The sequence below is a fragment of the Girardinichthys multiradiatus genome, chromosome 5, assembly GCF_021462225.1.
Source record: "Girardinichthys multiradiatus isolate DD_20200921_A chromosome 5, DD_fGirMul_XY1, whole genome shotgun sequence".
NCBI classification, from domain to species: domain Eukaryota; kingdom Metazoa; phylum Chordata; class Actinopteri; order Cyprinodontiformes; family Goodeidae; genus Girardinichthys; species Girardinichthys multiradiatus.
The window spans coordinates 45609316-45630171 of NC_061798.1; the positions used below are offsets into that span (position 1 = coordinate 45609316).

Below are 20856 nucleotides of genomic sequence, written 5' to 3' on the forward strand. Positions count from 1 at the left end.
GAATTTTTTATCTTTTGCATCCCCACACAATACTTTTGCATTCCCACGGTATACTTTTTGCGTTCTCACGCAATAGTCTTTGCGTTATCTCGCAGTACTTTGTGGGAGACCCGTTTTTGAGATTTATTGAGTTTTATTTTGAAATCAGCCTTAAATAAAATGATCTTCAGTCAGACTTAAAGACAGTTATTATCCACTTGCTGTCAAACTGCTGAACTCTGGACAATACTACTGCACAAAACCACATCTGTGACACTTTATTTGCTTATTACTACTGCATGATGTGTACTTTTTTTGCACACCACTTTTGTTTTTATAGTGATTTCAACGGTTCTTTTTATCCTAAGCATTTAATCGCATTGTTGACTGTGTGTTAACCTGCATAAGACAAATAAACCATATCAATGCCATATCAGTGCTGTTTGTTTTGTGAGCAGTTTGTCAAATGTGCTGCTGTTCCAAAATGTACAGCTTTCTCAAGGTGATTAACAACGTTTGCGAGCGAATGCAAAAGTATTGCGTGGGGACGCAAAAGAAAAAAGATTCCTCCATGTCCCCTCGCGGGCTCCGTAATTTTAGCATTGACTTCAACTTCTTAGGCTATATTTTTGCTTCAGTCTATGCATTTTCAGTTGATCTATGGGCAGCTCCTTCCTGTTAAGTTTTGTCAGTTCTTGCATTTCAACAACTGTTTCAACAAGTAGTTATGAGGTAACTTCACCTTTTACACTGTTTTATAGCCAATAGTCTTCCTGCTAAAACAGATCAGATGACAATTTTTCTTTGCTAATGTTTCTGATATTCTACTAATTTATCAGATTTCAGCTGATATTCTGCTGTCAACCTTAGCCACTTTCAACCAGGTTAGCATTTCTGTTTTCTTCTAATTCATTACATTTCAGCTGATTTTCTGCAGTCAATTTCAGCTTGTTTCTGCCAGCTTTCAGCTAAAAAATTTACCTCACAGCATTCACACTGCATTTTCACAGGCAATGCACATTTTTCTAGTCTTTGTTTTATTTTGATTTTCTTCTCTAAATTTCTTGTTTGAACATTTTTGCATCTTGGATTCAGTTTTGCCATATTTTATTGTAATATATATGTATCCTTTTATGATTGGTTATGGTATCATATAGAAATAGCAAAAGCATTTCCCATTTAAAACTCTCAAATGAGAAGGCTTCAATTGCACAACAAATACTGAGTTTTTGGAGAAATCAGAAAAGACAGAGACTATGGAATATAGGGAAAGGAAAATTACGCAGGTTCAGAGGATGAGTTAGTGTTAGTAAATGAGAACAGGTGCACATGAACTAGGAGGAAGAAAGAAAAGACTTAGAGTGCAGCGGGATGGCAGAACTGCTCCTTCTGTTGCTGTGGCCTCCTTCTCCTCCCCTCACTGGTCCTCTGGAGGTTTTCCAGAGAGCTCTGCTGTACTTAATAAAGGCCAGTCAAGCGCTAGGCAGTGCTCCAAGACCTGCTATTTTTTTTGCACTTCCTTGAAACCCCGACTAGAGTTATCAAAGAGCGGGTGGGGATATAAGAACCATGAATGCATAATAAAAACAGGGGATTGGAGGTGTGTTACAGTTGGTTCATTGTAGTTTGTATTTTAAATTTTGTCTTAATATAACTGTGAAATGTGAGGGATTGAGAGATGGAAAATAATTATCCTGCGCTAGGATTTTTATCATGGTCCAAAGTCCACATGATGAAATGTTTGCACAGTGAAGGAGCTTGGTTTAGCTTTTTTTTATAAAGAAGATCTCCACTACAGGCATTGTAGGAACTACCTTTTACACTCTTCAGATGTAATAGTTGGACATTGTTTACAGAGGAGGTGTCAAAACCCGTCAGCTGAGGGAGAGCTATAGAGTCAGGGTTTGTGTGTGTGCCTTTGGGCGCGCTTGTAGAAGTACATTTGTATGCTACATAAGGTGGACGAGTGAAACACAAAGAGGAAAAGTGGGATAAAGAGAAAAGAGACAAGGGTTGTTATTTCTCTCTGACCTTGGCTAAGGTTTCACTGAGCCTGCGGTGTCTTATGACCCTATTTGGATTTGGTACAAAAGCAGTGGCCTGTTCAAACCAGTTAAGCTCCTCATCTCCACACAAACACAAAGGATCTGCCTTTAAAGTATTCTCTTGTTCATTTGGTTTGTTTGTGTGTTGCATTCTTGGTTTTTGACTAATCACGCTAATATGGGATAAATTGGTCAGGCTGTTTACTGTACTCCACAGAGCATTGGTCATCACATATTTACTCCTAAACACCACTGATGTTATCTCTTACCTGCATAAGACATGGCAGACCTATTTTGTTTACAAAGCAAACATTTTTCCTTTGCTTCAGATGCACACAGAGTCAGGAGGTCAAAGGTTTACATCCAGTCATCTTTGCCATTAACATCATATTACTGGCTTTTAACGACTTATTTGAACTGTTTTTCTTTTGCATTAACACCTAAAAACAAGAATTTTTATTCCCAAGTTTTAATTTATTGTTTTTTTTCTGATACACACATGATCAAGATTATAAATACAGTCCAACTGATGTTTGGTTAAATGTGTTTTAGAAAGATACACTTGTCTTTTGTTTTCTAACTTTGACTTTGAAACAAACCAGCCAGACAAAGATCGAAAATTATTCAAAATCACATAAAATACAGTTCATCCGCTATAAACAGCAGCAGAGAATGCTGTTTATCGAAGGGCAAACAATTGTCAAAATCAATCAAATAAAATACTCAAACCGATAATATAATAGATTCATTCCAGCATTATTATCACCTTGCATCCATCATGACTGGATGATCAAAGAAATATTATGGCTTTAACTTAAGGCTGAACTGCTTGCAACTGGAACCCTCCCTCATTGCAAGGTGTATTCCTTAGTTATACTCCCAATGAAAGTGCTTCAGATTCTATGTTGCCATTTTGTCCAGCATAGTCTTTGCTAAAGTCAACAAATCAACAAAAAATTCAGAACTTTTCTTTTAGTCTTTGTTGTTTACAGTTATTTGGCCATTTACAGTCTGTCTTTATGACCCTCTATGAGATTGGGTGACCCGTGTTTTCACTCTACACGGCCACGTAATAATTTTTGAATGTGCTTTTCAAAAACTGTATTTTGGTCAAATCAATTTTCCACCCACAGATGCAATGCACTAGTAACACTGAAAGGTGACAGTTGACACTGTGTTTCTTGGTTGAAACTTGTCTTCTCCAGAAATACTTCTTGACATTATGGCCAAACAGCAGAATCTCTGTCTTGTATGATCATACATGTATGTATCATAACACTGTTTAGCTCGTCCTTGTGGGCAGCTGGAAATTTCAGTTGTGCTTGAAGATGTGATTGTTTAAGCAGGTTTTTTTGTTGGTTGGTACCCCTTCGGTCCATAGTGATCTAAAACTGGCTATCCTGTGGAGAGTGGAGAATGACACAGGTGTTCCTTAACATCCTAACCAGTGTTCTTTAATTTAAGAGGAATAGTTTGGATCTTCATATAGACCTTGGCAAAGTAATATCACATCCAAATAACTTGTATTTAAGTACAATTGTTTGTAACTTATTATATTGAAACCGGCAGTTTTTAGAAATGGATCCAGATAGCTTTTCAGTGTTGTGTAAATCTAAAATTCTCCTTCTAAGATCTTCACGGAGGTCCTTGGGCTTTTATTGCTCTAAGTGGTCAATCCAAGAGTGCTGTCAAATAAATCCTTTTTACTGTCAAATAGAAACCACCAACAGAAGGCAATCCTAATCACAAACTAGAAGTTGAAAGGCCCTGGTCCTGTCAAGACCTAGATCCTAGAACTTTGAACACCACTTATTAAAATGAATCATTAAAAGCCCTAATGAATGACCTTCATCTCCATAATAAATACAAGTAAACATTTGACGGAACCTGTAAGAATGTAGATTTATTCACAATAAGAACTATAGCCTTGTTGAATGGGTTCTTAAGAAAAAAATGCATCATCAAATTATACAAATGCCCTAATTTTGGGCCACATGCAGAGACACTCCTGCATGCCAGGTGAGTTTCTAAGCAAGGCCTATTTTATGAACATGTTCTTCTTTCCCGGTTTTTTTCTTTGTCTATACTCTCTTTGTCCTTATTGTCTCATCTTCCCTGTGTTGACAGTAGCTCAGTGTCTCTTGTTATGTCTGTCTCCATCTCGTCTGATCCATAACTTTCCTTCTGCAGGCAAGAAAGTAGCTATGGCTTAATCTACATTTATTTACAGTACATCTGAACATCATTAGTAACTCTTAAACTGGTTGTTTGTGAAATTCAACATAAGTGCACAACATAAAGCCAAAAAGCTTTATGTTGACTATATAAAACCTCAGTATTTTTGTTCTGTTGTACTCTTTCTAACCCAGTTGGTTAACAATCCTCTCTCTACCTTTGACTGCTTCAAGCAGCTCCTTCCTTATTTGTTTCAGACATCTTTCTTCACATTATAAATTATCTAAAAAATATTTTTAAATGCATTACTTGAAATTCACACACGACTATCTAATCAAGTTCCTAGAAACGAGTCATTATAAATTTCTTGAATAATAAAAAAAGAATAACATTTTATAAAACCATAACTTATTAAATTGAAACATAAAAACCCACATTATTAGTTGAGGAGACAAATTCTGACAGAAATGTGATATAATCTACAAAATTGTTTGTTAGTAACAGGCTATTTTATATTTTATTTTAATATTATAGTAATACTGCTGAATGGAGGTTTTTTAGACACCTATAAAGTCTTTAGCCAGCAGTTAGTTCATAACTGAACAATAGCTTCTCCTCACCTGTTTCCTCCCCACAGAGAGCCAGAGCTTTCTTCTTTCTCCCCCTGCATGTGTGTTGTGTTTCACCCCCTCTCTGCTCAGACTGCTCCTCTGTTGGTGATGAGGCACAAACGATACAAAGTTGTCGTGTTGTCTGACAGTTACGCTGCTCTTATAAATTCACTCACTTACCGGTTTATTGACCAACAACTGTCCTGGAATCTGGGTGAGAGCGACGTATTCTGGGCTCTGCTAGTCTTTCTCACTGCGCGAGGGGCAGTTACTGCTTGCATCACAGGGGCTAAAGGTTAAAGGTAAAGGGGTGACTGGGGGGCGTTGTCATGTCATCTCTCTTACGAACTAACATATAAAATAGCATTATTAATACATTTTTTCATTAGGTATCACAGTAGAAATTATGGAAATAAATAAATAAATATTTTGACCAAAAGGGCACTTTTGGACAAAGAGCAATTTCTTGATTTAACCGGTCTAGCAGTAACCAGGTCTAGGTTATGAAACTGAACCAAACACGTATTTAATCAGAGTTCATTCATGATTTAACGTGTGGGGCAAGCATATTTTCACATAGCACAGGGTTGGTTTGGATTGTGTATTTTCTACTAATAAATAAAATAATCCCTTGAAAGCTACTTTTTATATTTACTTATTATTAACATTTGTTTGATTCACACTTACATATACATGTAAATGTAAAAAAAAAAAAAAAAGACAAAATCTGCAGGGGGCAAATACTTTTCTACTGCAACAGAGCTTTGTTAAAGAATTCAGACCCCTTAAACATTTGCATATATGTCATAAAACCACCACATATTTCAGTATAATGCATGCCGTGCTTTGTTGAATTTTATTTGTAAAGTATTTTGAAAACCATGAATCATTTTCTTTCCATTTCACAAATATTTCTGTTGGTCTACCACCAAAAACCTCAATAACATAACCTGAAATTTGTGATTAAACTCTTAACACAATATACAAAAACATGCAGGTGTGTGAATACTTTTTGAATGCACTTTGGTTGTGTTTTTGTTTTTTGTACTTTGTAGTCAAAATTCAACCTAAAATTCCCTACAGGTGTAATCTATTATAAGCATTCATGGTAGTTCATTAGTATGAGAAGTATTTCCAAAGGTTTAGCTGTTCTTTTTGGGTTATTTCTTAAACCAGATCTTTGTTTTTACCTGTGGTTTTATTTGTTTGTGATGTTTTAAACCTGAGCAGTTTCTAAATGTAGTAACCAGCATTCTCTATAACTGCCAGATAAGTTTCAATATATTTGAAACAGAAACTGTGAATACTGAAACATTGTTTGGCTACATTTTTCCTATTCTATAGATAATAACACTGATTAACTGTGAACAGATTATTTGACTAAAGCTAATAACAAAGTGGGAAGGTTGCAGCTGTTTGATTACGAAGTGAACTGCACACATGGGCCTTACTTTGATTAACGTTCACATTCACATCATTTTTCATTGGGTTTTCTGAGAAGTTTCTATGGACAACTTAGTTTTTAGTTCTATTCATTGTTCATGAATCTAAACCTAAGAACTAATTACCACTTGAAATGGTGCGTGTGATAATAGCGAGTTGCTAAACTGGCTTAAATCATGAACACTGAGAAAATGCCCCCAAAAACATGCTTGTGTGTGGGCGTTGAAGCCTAATTCACCAAGCACCTCTAATTACCCTTTACACAGTTCCACATCTCGTCATTAAAGGAACACACTGGTGGCTGCATATGGCTTGGCCCGTTTTCTGCAAATCGTGTTAAACGAGTGCTTGCCAGCCAATTCTAAACTGTATCAAGCTTACTCCATGTTGTTGACATTTCAGTCAGATTTTCAGCTGTGAATGATTTCCTTTTGTGATATTTTGAAGCCTTAGTGTAGGTATCATAAGGAGCTGATGTTTTATGCAATAACTCTCCAAACTCTAAATGTGTGAAACTTTAAACAGTCTTGAACCTGTTTTATGAGAGAAACAGATTAAATATATGTAGTTTTGGTAATTCAAATTAAAAAGGGAAACTTGTTTATAGTTTTTTTCTGTTCATTTTGACGACTGTTTTTCTAATGAAACCAAATTTGATATGTCAGAAGATGTAAATATTTCTAACACATAAATGAAAAGTATGTTCATATACTATAGTGTATGTACTTATGCTTTTTTTGGGTATAAATTACTGGATCAGTGCAACATGGCATAGAGGAGATCATCCTGTGTATCTATTGAGATGCCCAGGTTGCTTTAATAGTGGCCTCATTGGGTCTAGTGTCTCTTATATTCTTCTGCACAGATTCTCAATGGGGTTTAGGTCACACCAGTTTGCTGGTCAATCAAGCACAGTGATACCATGGTCATTAAAGCAACCATTAGTACTTTTGACAGTGTGAGCAGGTACCAACTCCTGCTAGAAAATGAAGTCAGCATCTCAATAAAACTTGTCAGCAGAGGGAAGAATGAAGTGCTCTAAAATTATCAGGAAAATACCTGTGCTGACTTCAGACTTGAAAAAACACAGTGGACCAAAAGCAGATGACAGGCTCCCTATATCATCACTGACTGTGGAAACTTCACAGTGGATCTAGAGCACCTTGGATTCTGTACCGCTCCTCTTTTCCTCCATACTCCAGGACCTTAAATCTCAATTGAAATGCAAAACTTTCATCTGAATAGAGGACTTTGGACCACTAAGTACCAATCCAGTTCTTTTTCCCTCAGCCCAGGTAAGACCCTTTTGACGTCTCTGGATCAGAAGTGGTTTAACACAAGGAATGCAACATTTGTTGCCCACGACCTGGTTACATCCATGTGTTGTGGCTCTGGTAGAACTGATTCAAGCTGCATTCCACAGCTTGTGAAGCTCCTGCAAACTCTTGAATGAGCAATCCTCAGAAGGCAGCGGTCATTTCTGTTGCTCTTTGTAACATAGTTTTTCCTTCCACTCGACTTTCCATGGCTGCTTTTATATTACGGTCATAATATAAAAAAACATTTTGTAGTAAAATCCCTTTTGATTGTTCTTATGTAATATTTTAATTTTATATAAAACATTGGTTTTGATTAGTTGTACGCTACAATCATCAAATTTAAAAGAAATAAACATGACAATTATCACGCTGTGTGTAGCGAATCTGTGTAATATATGATATAAGCCTGATCTCTGAAAGAGAACTCAGATATGCGTAATGGGCGTTGTATTATGGGGCACTCGCCTTGATTTGCTCAGGGTCACCTGTTGTTTCTTAAGTGTTATCTCCTCCTTTTGATACAGTTGTACTGATTCATATAACTAAAAACAATCTCAAAGAACTGTCATTTTAATAAAATCTGAATACTGAAATTATGAAAAAAACAGTCAGTCATTCTCTACCGCTTATTCCATAGTGGGTCGCAGGGGAGCTGGTGCCTATCTCCAGCAGTCTATGGGCGAGAGGCAGGGTACACCCTGGACAGGTTGCCAGTCCATCACAGGGCAACACACAAACAACCATGCACACACTTATTCATACACCTAAGGGCAATTTAGAGTGACCAGTTAACCTAACTGGCATGTCTTTTGACTGTGGGAGGAAGCCGGAGTACCCGGTGAAAACCCACGCATGCACGGGGAGAACCTGCAAACTCCATGCAGAAAGACCCCCGGCTGGGAATTGAACCCAGGACCTTCTTGCTGCAAGGCAACAGTGCTACCAATTGCGCCACCATGCAGCCCATATGAAAGAAACAAATAAAACAAAATCAAAAGCAGCTTTTCCATGGAAATGTACCATTGGGATGGGAAACATTTTATTGCTGTAGCTGTAACAAAAGTTCCAGCTACAGCAATAAAATGTTAAATGCATTTTGTAGACACAAATTGCTCTCAGTTCTGAGGATGTATGTATGTATATGTTTTGGATATGTACCTATTTAGTTTTGGCTATGTGCTTTGTGAAATATATGTGTTTTAAATTAATTCATTCAAAGAAATTAATATATCTATTTTACCATAAAAGTAAAAATAGCAGATGTTTGATTTTTTTTTTTTTAAATTCCCTTTTGTTAAACAAACCTGGCCTTGACCAAGGTATTAAATAGTTTTGCTGTTTGATAAAAAACAAAAATCCCTGCCCAACATGTCAAAAAACAATCTGCAGATTAATAGATTATATCTGCACCACTGACCTGTTGCCATTATTGGATGATTTTCTTATAATATGATAGAGTATTAAAGTGTTTTACTAAGTCCAGGTGATATTTATCTTCCAGTTCCCAAAGAGGGTCTGAAGAATCAGGCTGCATTTGAGGAGATGAGGGTTAATTACATCAAGGAGCTCCGGCGTTCTGTGGGAAAGGCGACCAACAACTCCGGCCAAACCTGGCAGCGCTTCTTCCAGCTCACCAAGCTGCTGGATGCCATGCATGATGTAAGTTTCCCTTACCCTGTCTACACTAAAACAGCCTTACCTTCAAAGCTTAACTTGTATGTGAAGCCCCTACTTTCTGAACTGCTGCCACTTTGGGTTTTTACTCTTAGAGGAAAAGTTGAGTAAAATGGCAACATAGTGGATATTGGTTAATGCTTTAGTTAGTGGTTCAATAGCACTGTGTGGTTTGCAGTGAGGATAACTGCCTCCCTGAGGGGTGAGTTCTTTTGGAAGAGGCAGTGACCTGTCTGTATTGGTAAACGGTACAGAGGAGAATCAATACCAGCTTTCGGTTTATTGGATCAGGGCACAGAGGTGTCATTGTGGGAAATGTGCTAAATGACAGTCACGTTTCCATGCACGGGGGTCAGCAAGTGCAAAACCAAAGCCTGGAGGCAAAGATCAGCCAGTGAAAGTTATAAAGATAACTGACCAGAATTAATTCAGCCTTATGATTAAGTAATTGGGGATTGTGCTGTCAGTATGACCTTTCTCTGAAGCAGAGCTTGGCAGAGAAAAAAAAAAAAACGTGCTGCCCTCAAGTGGTCAGAGGAATAGAGCAATAAAGGAAACTGCCTGAACAGAGAAATGTAATTAAATGTGCCTATTTTTAAATCCCTCTGACATGAGGAAGGGAGAAACATAGGGTAAGTGCCCTGCAAAACTATTCAGACCACTTTAATTTTTCCACATTTTGTCATGTTACAACCCGACCTTATTGTGTTTTATTGGGATTTTATGTGTGGACCAATACAATGCAATTTAAAACAAGAAATAGAAGAATCAAGCATGGTTTCCACATGTTTCTTTTTACAAATAATAATCTAAAAATGTTTTGAGGATTTTTATTTAACCCTACTGAGTCAACAATTTGTAGAACCCCATTATTCTGTGCAAAATATCTCGAGCTAATACAGTACAGTCAGAAGTTTTAGAACGCCTTTCTCATTTAATGGTTTTCTTTATGTTTCCGACTATTTCCCTTGTACGTAGATTCTCACTGAAGGCATCAAAACAATGAATGAACAGATATGGAATTATGGAGCAAACAAAAAATTGTAAAATAACTTTAAATATGTTATATTTTAGATTCTTTAAAGTAGCTGCCCTTTGCGGTGATGACCGAAATATTAACCTCTGGCCGTCTCTCAATGAACCTCTGGGAAGTTCTTTCAAGACTCTTTGGAAAACTATTTCAGGGGAACCACCTCATGAAGCTCATGGAGAGAATGCCAATAAAGCACAGCAGTAATCAAAGCAAAGGGTGGCTATTTTGAAGAATCTAAAATATTCAATTCAACTCAGCTTTATTTATATAGCTCCAATTCACAACACAGTCTCAAGGCACTTCATAAAGCCAATTCAATCGAATCATACAGATTTCAAGTCAGGTACATACATTCCAAATAATCCTAACTATCGAACAGTGCAGTCAGATTCAGTTATTTATTCAAATTGGTAAAAACGTTTTTCTATCTAAGGAAACCCAGCAGATTGCATCCAGTCAGTAACTTGCAGCAATCACTCCTCCTGGATGAGCATGTAGAGACAGTGGAAAGTCACTGGCGTTGACTTTGCAGCAATCACTCATACTGAGCATGAATGTAGCGACAGTGGAGAGGAAAAACTCCCTTTTAACAAGAATAAACCTCCAGCAGAACCAGGCTCAGTGTGAGCGGCCATCTGCCACAACCGACTGGGGGTTTGAGAGAACAGAGCAGAGACACAAAGAGAACAAAGAAGCACTGATCCAGGAGTACTTTCTATGGGAAGGAAAAGTAAAATGTTAATGGATGTAGCTCCATTAGTGGTTTCATCTAGGAAGAAAAAAACAGATCAACTGTGAGCCAGTTTTCAAGTTCACAGGATGAAAGAGAGCACATAGAGTTAGTCACAGTAAAAGCTCAGTCAGTAGCCATGTCTAGGAGAGCAATAGGGTTAAACACTGAAAAACAGGGCCAAGGGTATCATCGGTAGAAGGTGAGCATTAAGTTGTTGGCAACAGAAGTTTGGACAATGGCCCCCTCCAGGAAGGTGTCACAGGTAGATACATATCAGGCCTGGTGCAGCTTCTAGGAAGAGAAAAGAGAGAACAAAGTTAAAAGCTGAAATAACAGCAAATAATGCAAAATTGGAGAGTAGTGTGAGAATGTAGCAGAGAGAGTGAAAGTGGTCATTATGTCCTCCAGCAGCCTAAGCCTATAGCAGCATAACTACAGAGATAGCTCAGGATAACCTAAGCCACTCTAACTATGAGCTTTATAAAAAGGAAAGTTTTAAGCCCAGCCTTAAAAGTAGACAGGGTGTCTGCCTCATGGACCAAAACTGGGAGCTGGTTCCACAGGAGAGGAGCCTGATAACTAAAGGATCTGCCTCCCATTCTACTTCTAGAGACTCTAGGAACCACCAGTAAACCTTCAGTTTGAGAACGAAGTGCTCTGTTAGGAACATATGGACCAATCAGATCTCTGATGTATGAAGGAGCTAGATCATTAAGGGCTTTATATGTGAGGAGGAGAATTTTAAATTCTATTCTGGATTTAACAGGGAGTCAATGAAGGGAAGCTAAAATAGGAGAAATATGATCTCTCTTTTTAATTTTCATCAGAACTCTTGCTGCAGCATTCTGAATCAGCTGAAGGATTTTAACTGCATTTTGTGGACATCCTGATAGTAAAGAATTACAATAGTCCAGCCTTGAAGTAACAAATGCATGGACTAGTTTTTCAGCGTCACTCCTGGATAAAATATTTCTAATTTTGGCAATGTTCCGGAGATGAAAGAAAGAAATCCTAGAAACCTGTTTAATATGGGATTTAAATGACATGTCCTGGTCAAAAATAACACCAAGGTTTTTTACTTTATTACCGGAGGTCAATTTAATGCCATCCAGGTTAAGTGATTGAGTAAGTTTCTGTTTCAAAGACTCCGGTCCAAAGACGACAACTTCTGTCTTGTCTGAATTTAGAAGCAGAACATTTTTAGTCATCCAAGTTTTTATGTCTTCAGGACATGCTTGTAGTCTATCTAACTGGTTGGGCTCATCAGGATTTATGGATAAGTAAAGCTGAGTATCATCAGCAAAACATTGCTGATGAAATATGTATACGCTTAGAGTTATTTTACACTTTTTGTGTTCATTCATAGTCTTTTTGCCTTTGGTGTGAATCTACAATTTAAATAGTCATGAAAATAAAGAGATCCATTAAGTGAGAAAGTGTATCTAAAACATTTGATCGGCAGTGTATCTGCTTTGATCAAAACTATTGTTTAGAATCATTGTCCTGCTGGAAGGTGAACCTCTGCCCTTGTCTCAAGTCTTTTGCAGCCTCTAACAGGTTTTCATCAAGCATTGCTCTGGATGTAGCTCCATCCATGTTTCTATCAAGTATGACCAGCTTTCCTGTCCCTGCTGAAGAAAACCATCCCCACAGCATGATAGTGTTACCTCCATGTTTCACAGTGGGAATAGTATTTTGTGGGTGATGTGCAGTGTTAGTTTTCTGCCACTCATAGTGTTTACCATGTATATAGGAAAGTTCAGTTTCTTCCACATGTTTGCTGTGTCCAGTACATGGCTTCATATAAACTTGAAATAGAACTTTGTTTTAACAGCAGCTTATTTCTTGCCACTCATCTATGAAGGCCAGAGTTAAGGAGTGCCCGACTAGTTGTTAAAATATTCTCTCACCTGAGTTAACATGGCCTGTTTGGCTGATTTTCTGATTTAATACTCTCCCTACCCGTTCTGTCAGTGTTGGTTGACAGCTGTCTTGGTAGGTTTGCATTTGTGCCATACTCTTTCTGTTTTCAGATGATGGATTGAACAGTGCTCTGTGAGATGTTCAAAACTTGGGATTTTGTTTTATAACCTAAGCTTGATTTAAACTTCTCCACAATGTTCTCCCTGACCAGTCTGCTCTCTGCTCTGCTGTCATAATGCTGTTTGTTCACTAATGTTCAATAACACAGAACAACTGGATTTGTGCTGAGGTTTAATTATGCACAGGCAGAGTTTTACCAGTTAGGGAAATCCTGAAGACAACAGTTGCTCTGCAAATGATTTAGGTTGGTTAAAATAGAGGTGGCTAAATACCAATGCATGCCAGACTTTTTATCTTTATTTTTTTTTTAAAGATTAGAAATGTATCCATCATTTTCTTCACAAATTGTCATTGTGCTTCATTTTGTGTTAAAATTACAACAAACATTGTGGTTGTAACTGGACATGATTTAGAAAAATTTAAGTAAAATGAATATCTTTGCAGGCAATTTTAAAAAAGTGAGTTCTTTTCATTAAGTTGTGTGTTTGTGATGTGCAGCTCGTTGGGAACTTGCTGGACTTCTGCTTCTACACCTTTCGTGAGTCGCAGGCCCTGAAGGTGGAGTTCCCCGAAATGTTGGTTGAGATCATCAGTGACCAGATACCAATGGTGGAGTCAGGCCTTACTCACACTATCTACTTCCACAAGAAGTGACTCGCTACAAAGCCAGGACAGAAGTGGCATTAAGAACCGAGATAGAAAGAGGAAAATGAGGTTCAGGGAAGGGAAAGTACACAAGAAACGCCAGACCTGTGGGCCCTTCACCCTGTCGCCTTCTATGACAGCGTCCTCGCCTCGGATCACAGTCAAGCAGAGTGGTGAAGAGAAGGATTTGACCCTGAAGTCATCATAAGCATTTCAGAGCTGTGAATAGTTTGAGACATCAAGCACGACACAAGAAGACTGGACTTCTGACAAACGTGGCAAAACCATCCTGATGTACAGCCATGCAACCCTGCCCCAAAGATGAAAACAGTATTCTGTGGAGATAAAGCCATACGTCACTTAAAATACATTAACACAAGAGTAGATGGAAAATTAATACACTTACAAGCCTTCCCATAAACGCACTCCACATGCACTATAAAGAGATTACTTTACAAATCCAGTGAAAAGTTGTTTTTTTAAATGCAAATATTAAATCCAGCTTATGCAGTCTTTAAAAGATTTATCACACTTGGAAATATCCTGCTTATACTAGTAAATTAGCTCTGCGTGTAGCAGCAAAGGACTTCATGTGGAGGCACTGCACTACAGCAGGTCTCTATGAAGATAATCCAAGGGCTATACAGGTATCATCATAAGCTAAATAATCACATCAAATCTAATAATCCAAGTTTGATTCGTAAGTCGGCTTTATGACAGCCATTATTGACATTGACACACTCAGTTTCTAAGTTTAAATATGTGTAGTGGAACAATCAAGACTATTATGCAAAAGTCTAAAGCCTGAGCTGTTTTGAAATGAATATATCCCGGAAGAAAGCTGAAGCCCCCGTGACTATTGTAGAGATGTTGTGTTGTGAAATTAACACAATATTGATGCAAGACTTTACCTTTTCTGCAAAAAAAAAATTAAATAAAAATTGTTGCAGGATAAGAAAATGCATTTACAGAAACAATTTCAGTAAGAGTTGGCTGATAATGGATTTGACTGAGGTGCATCTATAGTAATAGCTGGCGTTTGTGTTATCTCCAGAGCAGCTGTCCAAATGTCTGTTTTTACCCGCGATGAAGCTAAACCAGCCCTTTGTGCTCCAACACTTATCTACTCTTCCCAGAAACAATAAAAAACGTTTTATAGAAGGGGTCGTTTTTTGACAAGCCAGTCATTTTACATTAAGGTGCTTCATTTCTACAAAGCTAGGCGAGACATAACATGTACAGTAACAAGTAGACAGCCCATACACTACAGTATATATGGACACAAAGTTTAAACACAAATACTCTGTAAAGTTTATAGTATCCAACATGGCGCATTATTCTGCTTACAGCTAACACATCAGTACCAGGCAAATTTGTACAGGTATTAACTTCTTATACACCATTCTCCTCAGCTGATGTACAGAAGATGTTTTAAGGTACGAGTTGATGAAGAACAGATTATTCTGCTCAAATGGTCAGTTTTTCCAATGTAGATTTTTTTTCCTCCTATACTTTGGCCTCGTTGTATTACTTTAACTGCGGTCATCTGGACCATTTAATAGTCTCACACCCCAGTGGTTTCTGGATGGTTGTGAAAAACTATGATGATGCTACTGAAGAGCGACAGAGTCGCAGGAGAAGATAACAAGCATGATTATCATCCAGTTATTGTGCCCTGTAAGTGTGTATTTACATGTGTGTATGAAGTTTGTGTGCAGTTTCTTTTTCTCTTGGCAAGCATGTGACTAGTTTATCTGCTCTTTCAGTGTGGGTTATTATGCACACATCAGATTTAGCCATATCCTATTTCCACATGTAGATTTGCACAGAGAAGGGACAATGTGAAATGAGGCATTAGTGCAGCTAACAGGGATTGTTTGTTCCTTTAAGCAACTGTGATAACAGAGGGAAGAATTTCTGCATGGTCACCCAGCCTAAAGTTAGACAATATGGCATTAGCAACATAGTATGGTGCTGGTGTGCTGCATTATAGCCTTGAGCTGACATACCAGCACCTCTCAAAGCCGCCCAAAGCAAACTAAGCTACCCCTGCGCCAAGGTGCTTGACTTACTAGGGATGCACCGATCATCAGCTGATTTTCAGCTTGACCAACCATGGTCTGTGTCTGACTGGTCAGAAAATGAAACATCCAATCATTTTCAGGTCAACGAATGTACTATGCCCAAGCCCTACTAGGTAGCGCTAACTACAACACTCTTCAGTGTGGAAGTTTGTACTGTGGGAAGAAAATTCAACCTCTGCAGTTTGTTGTTGTCCAAAGAAGCACAAACGGCACAAGATGCTTTTTAAAATGAAATTGTATTTTTTCCTGGAGGCATTTTGGGTGTTCATTTTGGCTGCTACTTACAGTTAAGCCCAGACTTATTCAAAAACATGGCAAATTTAGATTTACACCTATTAGATGTTTCTTTCTGATACCAAATTAGACAGGTATCTCTCAAAAGATAATACACAATGTAAAAGGAGTATATATTTTGATAAGAGTTATCTTTTTCTCCTTTGGTGATGAGCTCAATGTCTTTGAGTCAACTTGGAAGTCAACTTTGCCATCACCCTAATCTTTAGCTCCTCCTTAGAAGTCTCCATCAGATTGAAATTGAGACTCTGCCTGGGCCACTCCAAAACATTTCCATGTTTTTTCTAGAACAAAAAAAATGTTGATAAAATTAAAATGGATCATTTTAAAACTAAGAATGTGAGGAAGGCTTTATTCTAAGAGAGATTTCAGCAGATAACAAGAAGGCTAATCATATTGTAGCCAAATTGCTCTTACTTGTGCTTTTGAGCTTTCAGCCTCTGCCTGTCATGGAACATACTGGATTTTGGAAATGTTGGAACACCTTTGAAAGAATCTGCATTTTAGGGAATCCATATGGAGGCTGCTGTTTTAATGATGTTAACAACACTAATTGTGCTAAACATAAACAGAAGATGCAAACTTACTAATCCTTTTATCCATGTTTTACTGTATTAGCAAGACTGTTTTAAAACAACTCCTCTCTCAAACATGTTGTGGTGGTTCCCTTTTCTCCTAATATAAGTATTCAATGACCTCTCGTGACAAGATTGTTTGGATATTGGCCTGAAAACTCTGATCGGTGCATCTCTACTAATTAAATGATATTCAGGAACTTGAATTTATTAAACAATTTAGGATCTAGATTAGGTTGTAATCATACTAAGCAAAAACATCTAGAATTTGATAGTTTTGCTACTGATGATTGAATGTCACCATAGTTCAGTCATTTCCTCTGCTTGTGTCTGTGTGGGAATCACATTTCATGCACACTGTAACTGTAAACTAATAAACAATGAATAACTAATAATCCGCCTTCACTGGAATGCTGCGTTTTGGCAGCTGCCCGACCACATGAACAAGTCAGACAAATAGAACTGTGGCCCCTACATCAAATCATGCTTCTGGCGCCATATTGTCTTAAGTCGGTTCTGGAGCTGCTACACCAGACGTTTAAGTCTCGTTTGAGTTGAAATTGGTTTTCAGGCGAACAGAAGCCAGATCCATGGTGTCTTTGAAGGTGTAGTAAATATTTTTTCAAGAAGATTAAGATCAGAAAATGGAGAGGGTTGTGAATTTTAATTTTTGTCAGTGTTGACTTGGGAGATCAGAGGTGGGAGTGTCAAATTTTGTCATCCTTATAAGAGTTTTTTTCCCCCATACAATATGGGAGAAAATATTAGGTAAGAATCTGGGCCCAATTTTCTGTCCTCAACAGAAATATTTCAATGTTTTCTCCACTGCAATAATATTTAGACCTCTTCATAAAACCTCTTTAGTTTACAGCCTGAGCTCTCACTCTTTATTTTGCCCCAATTTGATGTCCTTTTTGAAGAATAAAAAATGTCAAACAGTTCATAGAATGAATGGGAAAGTATTTTTGAGAGAATTATATTTTGCTGGAAAACGATATTTAAGTACTTTGTCTAAAAATCAAATCCTTTTTGTAAAACAAAATGTTATTGCATGCTTTTTGATGAGATGTTTACATGTATTTAAAAAAAGGGAAACTTGTGCCTTTTTTATCTCACCTGATTTACAGTTTTACAGTATATATTGTAAATAATAAGGCAAGTCTTTATGTTGAGTGTCGTAAGAAACATTTCTACTTTAACCATCTTGTTAAACAGTTGAAAAAAAGTGTTTCCCAATCATTCTGTTTGTTGGCTGACAGAGAAGAATTTACAGGTTGGCACATTGAAATGAATGTATCATATATTGCGAGAGACTTATGGAACATACTACCTGAATGTTAGAGAGAGTACATTTATTATCTACTCATTAAGGACGTTGTTTTTTGTTTTTTTTTTGCATTTTTATTTTTGCATTATTGTTTAGTTAAACAAATAAAAAAAATCAAAAGCACTTTTTAAAAGAATTTGTAACAAGCTGTATTAAGAAATGGATCCTCTTTGGATATGGATATCCTAACCCAGGCAACAAAGTTGATGAGCATTATTATAATTAAACTCAAAGAGTCACAAACAGTTGAAACTGGGATATTTAAAAGGAAGTTCTTGAAACTTTAAGTTTAGGGATACAAACACATGAACACACTTAGCGTAAAATCACTAACATCACTATAGCTTGTGCTGGGTTTTTTATTTTTTTTATCACAAATTATGGATTGAAGAAAAATGTACTTTTAAGGTTTGGTCACAATAGAAAATAATGTGACCAAAAGAAAGGTAAATCCAGGATCTTGAACCTTCTACAAGCTTTTCTTAAAACACATTTAACTCTTCATTCCTTATTTTCTTGCCTCCTTTTTGCCAAAAGTTGGATGAAAATATTGATGCATCTAAATGTGAAACAATAATCTGAAGCTCTCTAAGCTTCTAAAGCAAGGCTGGATCCATATGTCTCATGATAGGATACGCTTGTAAGCTCTGAGTCACTGTAACATAAAAAAACTGGATTCTAGACGTTTTTCCAGTTATAAAATTACTGCAAAATCTTATGTTTGGTTTTTGGATCTTCACACTGTAAATAAATTAGACTATTGGAAATTATTAAATGGATAACTGTGATTTTTTTTTAAGTAAGGTTCTGTGGAGTTATGGGTAGTTAGTATCTTCCTGCAGTAGAAAGTAGTCTGAATAATCTCTGTTGGGAGAAATTCAGAGATATTATTACCAGAGTGTCAAGAAAGTCAAGTAAAGTCAGTCTGAAAGTGGATTTAAAAACTTTTTTAAAGAACATTTTGATTTCAAATGAGCACATAATGTGTTCAAGAACTTTTCACCTTTGAAAATGTTCTTTCTGTCTGAGCAACAGATGCTTCACAGGATGGAATTTTAACAACCAGGCACTACTAACTGACATGTTTTACAAAAACTTTGCAAAACATGTAAAAATGTTTCCACCAAGCAAATAAACATCTCTTCATATAGATGCAGTAAAATATTCAATGAAAAAAATGTAATTAATTAATGATGCTAATTGTTATGCTAATTAAAAGGCAACACAATGCATAGAAATAGCTATATGACAGCACACTGCTGAGTTAAAACTATATTTTCAAGGCCCTGTGTGCCATGATTTCCAGATATTCTTGATTCTTGATATTCTTCATTGCTCTTCATTGCTTTGATGTGGAGTAATTTAATATTTTCATCTGTATAGTTTCTGTCAAACATGTCGATGTGTCAAAACAACACAAGAAATATGTAAGCGTTATCTTTTGGATGAAAGTAGTGATTGCCCCTAGCTAACGATTTCCTCATCTGATTACAAGAACCTGATTGTGAAAACCACATCGTTGTGGTTCAGTACAAATACTTGAACTATTTACACTTTGGGTAAACTACACTTTTGGGCAAAAGTGCGATGGGTGTAAATATTTTTAAAGGATAAAGATTGGAGTTATTTTAAGGTAGCAGAAATTCAATCTGGTCTGGTTCTGCTTTGACTAGCCATTACCTCAACACTTTCATGGGAACCTCCGTTTCTCCAAACTGGGGTTACTCAGACAGCTTCCCGCAGGTAAGATACTGACTAATGAGAAATCCACAAAAAACCACTTCCAATTTCTCTAATCCCCAATCTCTTTAATTTTTTACTGTCAAAATATGAGCTATAAACAGTGAGGTGATTAAAGTGACAGCATTATATTGACTTGGGAACATGGGAAGTGTTGGAAATAAATGAACCTATCAATCTGTCTGCGCTCAAGTTGCATTGTTAGTGATTCAATATTTCCACTTTTACTTTAACAAAGTGAGAGTACGTGCAATTACCTGTCAAGAGACAGACCTGTGAGTTGTACTGACGTTCTTATCCAACTTTCAGCAAAAAGTTAACAGGAATATTCACAACTGTCAAACTAGTTCTAAATAGGAAGCAGATTAATGTACAGTTTGTTTTTTGGTCACCAGTCATTACCTACTGCCAGCTATAAAACTTTCCCAAACCTCCAGGGAACTGTATTATCTTCTGAACAGTCTTCTTCTAAATTCACACTCCTTCTTGACTTGTTTGTCTAATGATTACTCTAACTGCTGTTTCTTGCGTCATTGTGTGTATGGAGTCATGTCATTGCCATTTTCGTTTTTAGAGTTGTGAATCGGGTGTAGACAGACTAAGCCATATCTCCACAGCCATGGCAGTGCATTATTTATTAATAAATATAGAAATATTTATAAAAAATATACTAAAATGCTTTTTTCCAGTTCCAAAAATACCTTTTTACTCAGTACAACTTTTCTTAGCAAACATACAATGAACTCCTTCACCAAACCTCCTTCAGCATTTTTTGAAACCAGTTACTACTGTACATCTTAATGCAGATATTGCCATACTTGTGTTTGCAGAAATATTGCAAGATTCTAATAAAACCATTACACTGACTGCTTAATGTGATCTGATTATTTGTGTTTGTGTAGTATAATTATTTCTATGTAATAGAAACCTGTATAGCTCAGCCAACTCTCAATATACAATTATATTCAATAAATTAGATTACTGAAAAGCTCATTTATTTCAGTAACTCAATTCTTTAAGGGAAACACATTATATAGGTTACTTACACAGTTTCTAAACCTACCCTTAATTATGATCAAAACACAATATTTAAAATTAGAATATTACATCAGACCACAAAAAGCATTTTTAATGCA

At 36.8% G+C, this 20856-nt stretch overlaps 1 protein-coding gene and 1 long non-coding RNA gene across 6 annotated transcripts in view; one reads left to right on the forward strand and one right to left on the reverse strand.

Annotated features, from left to right (window-relative positions):
• The window catches only part of nr3c2 (nuclear receptor subfamily 3, group C, member 2), a 135191-nt gene extending 114604 nt beyond the window's left edge, over window positions 1–20587 (forward strand). For all 5 annotated transcript variants that reach the window (XM_047364521.1, XM_047364518.1, XM_047364519.1 and 2 more), the window contains exons 8-9: window positions 9074–9231; window positions 13554–20587. In XM_047364521.1, the coding sequence (XP_047220477.1) occupies window positions 9074–9231; window positions 13554–13709 (314 nt within the window). In that variant the 3' untranslated portion in view covers window positions 13710–20587. The remainder of the gene's footprint in view (window positions 1–9073; window positions 9232–13553) is intronic.
• Window positions 3939–6105, reverse strand: LOC124867855. Its single transcript, XR_007038161.1, has 3 exons — window positions 4991–6105; window positions 4820–4909; window positions 3939–4208 (listed from the first exon to the last, which is right to left on the reverse strand). It is a non-coding gene; the product is annotated as an uncharacterized LOC124867855 (long non-coding RNA).
• Window positions 20588–20856: the final 269 nt, after the last annotated feature.